The 5,243-nt window shown below is 65.1% G+C and overlaps 1 protein-coding gene across 2 annotated transcripts; it reads right to left on the reverse strand.

The window, feature by feature from the left end:
- Positions 1 to 551: 551 nt before the first annotated feature.
- Positions 552 to 2,600, reverse strand: DLX2 (distal-less homeobox 2). 2 transcript variants are annotated; one of them, XM_054070138.1, is made up of 3 exons: positions 2,136 to 2,600; positions 1,798 to 1,982; positions 552 to 1,593 (listed from the first exon to the last, which is right to left on the reverse strand). In XM_054070138.1, the coding sequence occupies exons 1-3, from the start codon at positions 2,458 to 2,460 to the stop codon at positions 1,285 to 1,287; spliced, it is 819 nt and encodes a 272-aa protein (XP_053926113.1). In that variant the 5' UTR covers positions 2,461 to 2,600; the 3' UTR covers positions 552 to 1,284. The 2 variants fall into 2 exon arrangements, with proteins under 2 accessions (XP_053926113.1, XP_053926112.1); XM_054070137.1 differs by having other exon boundaries at positions 1,798 to 1,985.
- Between the last annotated feature and the right edge of the window lie 2,643 nt (positions 2,601 to 5,243).

The raw sequence follows: 5,243 nt of genomic DNA on the forward strand, positions 1-5,243 counted from the left end.
ACATCCCAGAGGGGTCCCGCAGAGGTCCGGCCGCTGCCTCCAGCCTTCGAGGCAGCTCGGGGTCAGCCACCGGCTCCAGCCCTAGCAAAGCTCCCACGCAGGCTACCGGCCTGGGTGCCACCGACGGAGCCGGGGTGGAGGTGACATTTGTCCGTGGAAGGGCTACGCCTGGGGACAAGCCGCAGGCGTACGCCGGTCCCCGGACACGGCTCTGCCCCAAAGCCCTCTGGCCCGTCTCGGAGGCTGGGAGACGGCCGGAGCCAGTCCCGGGTGAAATGTCGCTGGCGCCAGCAGGCGGGGGGGAAGGGGGGCGGCTCTGGGCTGCTGCCGGCAGCGCTGAGTGATTCATGGCCTCGCCGAGGAGACGGGCAGGGCGAGATTTTATTGTGGATGGGAAAAGGATGGGGGGGGAAGAAGGAGCGAAGTTGCCGGCTTGCGCCAACACTTGCAATGGATGGGACGCAGCTCCCCACCCCAGCGAACGCCTGGATCCGGATCGACACCCCCAATCTCTTCTATCCCCAGAGAAACTCAGCGGCCACCATGGAAACAATAATTTATTTAAATAATCTCTGCTTATTGTAAAAGAAACATTAAAGAGTGTTTACGTTTTTCATAATAAATAACCAAAAATACCCTTTTTTTTTGTTTTGTTTTGTTTTCTCTCACGACTCTGAACACCAAACGGCGCAGGAGCAGGAGCGGTGGCTGTCCCGCCGGCAGAGGGGCGCGGGCGGCGGGGCTCGCCGCGGGGAGACCCCGTCGGGGCACGGAACCCGCCCGGAGGCACCGGGACCCCATCGTAGGGGGAGGCAGAGCCGCGCCGGCTCCGCTGCTTGCAACATGGCCCCCTCGCCCGACGGCTGCGATCACGGCTAAAATGGATAATTTAGCACGGGAGGATCTCGTTTTAAATCTACATATAAAAATTATTTATCTTTTTTTTTTAACGTTTTATTTTTGTAGTCCCCAACATCAAAGTGAGGTCATCCGCAAAGGCACCTATCAATTTTAAAAAAATAAAAAATAAAATTAACCAAAGTTCGGCACCCGTGAATTGATGAAAAAGATGAGGAAGAGGGACGGAGGGAGGGGAGGCGGGTGCCTGTTCCGCAGCGTAGTTATGTCGGCGGCGGGAGGGCGCACCCGACGGGACCGAGGCCGCACCGGAGCCGTCGCCGCGAAAGGACGGGACGCGCAGCGGTTCCTCTCCGCCGGAGGCAGGGTTGGCCAAAACACCGGTGCCGCGCCTCGGTGCGCCGCGGGCTCAAGTCTCTGCGGCGCCTAGAAGATGCCGCCGCCGCCGTGGTGGTGCGGAGGCTGCGCCGGCTGCGGGAGAGGCGCGGCCGCCGGCAGGTGCGCGGGGCCGCCGGGCGCCGGCGGGTACCACGAGTAGCTACCAAGAAAAGCGGCGGCGGGGCTGGGGCTGGCGGTACCGCCCGCCGTGCGCGGGTGCGGAGCGAAGTCCCAGGCGGGGGGCGAGGCGGGGGGTGGCGGCGAGGCGCTGCGGCGCGGGGGCGGCTCCGCCGGGATCTCGCCGCTCTTCCACATTTTCTTGAACTTGGAGCGGCGATTCTGAAACCAGATCTTCACCTGCGGGGAGAGAAGCGTCAGGCGGGCGCAGCCTGCGGCGGGGCAGAGACGAGCAGCCTTCCCGGACCCCGGCTGCTTCGCCTGCCTTCCACCTCGCGGCCGGGCCCCTTCCCACGCCCCGCACCTGACCCCGCGGCCCCACGACGGGCGAGCGACCCCGACGGGGCGGGCCGTGCCCGGGGCCCCGCGGGGGAAGAGCCCTACCTGTGTCTGGGTGAGACCGAGCGAGGCCGCCAGCTCCGCTCTCTCGGGCAGGGCGAGGTACTGGGTTTTCTGGAAGCGCCGCTGCAGAGCGGCCAGCTGGAAACTGGAGTAGATGGTCCGGGGCTTCCGCACTTTCTTCGGCTTCCCGTTCACGATCCTGATCTCCGGCTCGCAGTCTTCCTTCTCTGCTGCGGCAGAAACGGCAGCCCCGGTGAGAAGAGGCGCCCTCGCCGCCCCGCCCGCCCCGTCGGGGACGAGAGCCCTCCCGGCCCGCCCCGAGCGTTGTCCTCGCCGGGCCCGAAGGGGACGCCCGGCTTCCCCGAGCCACTCGGACGTACCGGAATCGTTGTTGGCCGGAGAGGCCCTGCTGCCGTAGGGCCCGTAGGAGCCGTAGGCGCCCGCGTAGCCCAGGTCGTAGCCGGCCTTGGCGGAGTAGGGGGCGGCGCTGCCGCCCGCGTAGGGGTAGGAGCCCACCGGGCCGTAGGGCGGCCCGCCCGCCGCGCCGTGCTGCTGGTTGGTGTAGTAGCTGCTGTCGGTGGCCGTGGAGACGGGCAGCGTGGGGGACTCCTGCGGCTTGTGCAGGGCGCCGTGCTGGTGGTAGCTGCCGGCGGAGATCTGGCTGGCGTGCATGTCCGGCACCAGGCTCTCCAGCACCCCGGTCATCCCGCGCCCCCGCCCGACGGGGCACGGGCCGCCCCCCGCCCCGCGGCCGTCCCCCCCGGGGAGAGGCGCTCAGGGCCGCGCCAGCATGCTCGCCGCTCCGCGCCCGCGGGGCCGGGCAGCCGCGCTCCCGCCGCCGCCAGCGGGACGGGCTCTGCGCGCCGCGCGCCGCCGGGGCGGCATTTAACAGCGGTCACGTGGCGCGGCGCACGTCACCTAGCAACGGCCAATGGGGCGCCCGGGCGCACCGCATCCCGCGGGCTTGCGCGGTGCGGGACGGGAGCGGCGCCGCGCGCGGGCACGAGCGGCTGCGGGGGCGCGCCCCGACACCGGTACCGAGCTTCGCCCGGGCCCGTCGTGCGGCTCCCCCGCCGCCTCGCTCCCCCGCCGCCCGACGGGGCGGTCTGACCCCGCGAGGGGTGCCCCGCCCTGGCCGTCGTGAGGCTCCGCCCGGCGGAACCCCGGGGAAAGTCCGCACCCTCGGGAGCGGCATCCCCGAGCGGCAGGACGACGAACGGCGTGCGGAGCCGGGGGGACCGCACTCGGGACAGCCTCCGGGCTGTCCCGTCCCCGGGGAGCGGCGCATGAGTGGAAGGGCTTTCCCGAGGAAGCTCCGTGGCGCTGGGAGCGGGGCGGCGGCTCCCTCGGCTCTGTCTGTTTTACGCGGCGGTCGCTGAGGGCACCCGCGGGACAGCCCGGAACAGCGCGGGGGGGGCGGCCCCGGCACCATCGCGGGAACGGCCGCCGCCACCCTGTCCCCGTCCCCGCCGGCTGCACCGGGCGGACACGGCACTGCTCTCGGCGTGGCGAGCGGGGGCTCCGCGGCGAGGGAAAAGGGCTGCAGGACTTGGTTTTATTTGACTCCTTTATCGCTCGCCGGTCCCGCTGCGGATCGGGGCCGCTCGTCGGCAGTCGCTTTTCTCTCGCAGCCGGGCGTTAGAACGGGGAGGGGCCCCGCGCCGTCCGGGGCTGCGAGGGGTGTGGGGCTGCGAGAGGTGCGGGGGATGCGGGGCTGCCGTCCTGCGCGGCGGGAGGGCGGGAATCGCACGGGCGCTCCCCGTGGATCCCCGTGGAGAGGACAGGGAGGGATGTGGCACCGGTGTCAGAGCGGCTGCAAATGGGATGAAAAGGGGCGGGGGAAGCGATCGGCCGCCGGGGCTCTTATCCCAGCGCGCCCCCCGGCGTACAGGTCCGACCCCTCGGGGCTTCTCCGGCGCTCGGTCCCGCGCGGGAGGGGCTGTTTTCTGGTGGTGCCGGCGGCTCCGCAGGGCGCCCCCGCCACGGGACAGCCTCGCCTCGGCCCCGCTGCGGTCGCTTTGAAGCGGGGCGCGTCTGGAGCCGGTGCGTCTGTGCCCGGCGGGGCGGGCGGAGGCGAGCGGGGCCGGTGTCGGGGAGCGACGCGCCGGGAGCCCGGGGGGACACCGGCCGCGCCTGGCGCCCCGCCGTCCGAGCGGAGCGGGGAGCAGCGGGGGGCACGGCCCCTGCTCCAGGGGGTCACGCACCGGTGTCTTTCTCTCAAACGCAGTATGCAATGCAGAAACAGCATTTATAACATCGCGGGGTGAAGTTGCCGCCGTCCCCCGTCCCGACCGCTCTGTCCGTGCCGGAACAGCCGCTGCCGCTGAGCGGAGAGCCGGACGAGCAGCTCTAAAAACCCCAAACCTACAGAGGAGAAAGGATACGCCACCTTATATTATCCCATTCTTAGGGCTTTCTTGTCTTATTGGGCAATTTTTTTTTGTTGTTGTTAAATTAGAATAAATATTGAGTGCTGTAGAGCCCCGTGCGTGTCCGTGGTGATTTACACAGCGAGTAAAGGGCGTGGTTTTGTTTACTCCAGCTTATATGAACAGTCGTTGTCACACAAGTTGTTCCTCATAAATTAGTGGAGGGTTCGCAAGTGTTAAGTGGATGGTCACACAGTAGCTGCTCAGGAGTTTTATGGCTTTGATCCTGCAATTTTTTTGCCTGTGCGGAGGCGCGGCCTGCACTGCAATGACTTATGCATACATTCACACAGCCTGTCTTGTAAATTTTACAAGCCTGATTTTAGCATTTCTCATGTACCCGGACTTTGCTTATGACTAAGGTGGTTGTTTTAAGTACCAACTTCTTAAAAAGGATGATAAAGATGACGTTGGGAACTACTGACCTGTCAGCCTCACCTCTGTGCCGGGGAAGATCATGGAACAGATCCTCCTAGAAACTATGCTAAGGCACATGGAGGACGGAGAGGTGATTCAAGACAACCAGCATGGCTTCACCAGGGCACATCCTGCCTGGCTAACCTACCCGCTTTCTATGATGGGGTAACCACAATAGTGGACATGGGAAAAGCAATGGATGTGATCTACCTGTACTTCTGTAAAGCCTTTGACACGGTCCCCCCCAACATCCTTCTCCCTAAAGAGATCTCTTGTCTTGATGGGTGGACTGTTTGTTGGGTAAGGAATTGGTTGGATGGTTGCACCCTGAGAGTAGTGGTTAGGTGCTTGATGTCCAGACGGAGATCTGTGACAGGTGGTGTTCCTCAGGGGTCCATCCTGAGACCAGTGCTGTTTAGTATTTTCATTTATGAGATAGACAGCGAGATCAAATACACCCTTAGCAAGTTTGCAGATGACACCAAACCGTGTGGTGCAGTTTTCATGCCAGAAGAATGTTTTGTCATCCAGAGGGACCTGGAGGGGCTGGAGAAGTGCACCTGTGTTAACTTCATGAGGTTCATCAAAGCCAAATGTAAGTTCCTACACCTGTGTCAGGGCAACCCACAGTTTCAATAAAGG

Source organism: Cuculus canorus, chromosome 6 (assembly GCF_017976375.1).
Source record: "Cuculus canorus isolate bCucCan1 chromosome 6, bCucCan1.pri, whole genome shotgun sequence".
NCBI classification, from domain to species: Eukaryota; Metazoa; Chordata; class Aves; order Cuculiformes; family Cuculidae; genus Cuculus; species Cuculus canorus.

Excerpts from the sequence above, each read along its gene's own strand:
- DLX2 (XM_054070137.1), bottom strand. The coding sequence starts at position 2,460 with ATGACCGGGGTGCTGGAGAGCCTGGTGCCGGACATGCACGCCAGCCAG. Across the intron at positions 1,986-2,135 it reads TCCGGCCAACAACGATTCCG|CAGAGAAGGAAGACTGCGAG; the intron begins GTACGTCCGAGT and ends TTTCTGCCGCAG. Across the intron at positions 1,594-1,797 it reads TCGGTCTCACCCAGACACAG|GTGAAGATCTGGTTTCAGAA; the intron begins GTAGGGCTCTTC and ends CTCTCCCCGCAG.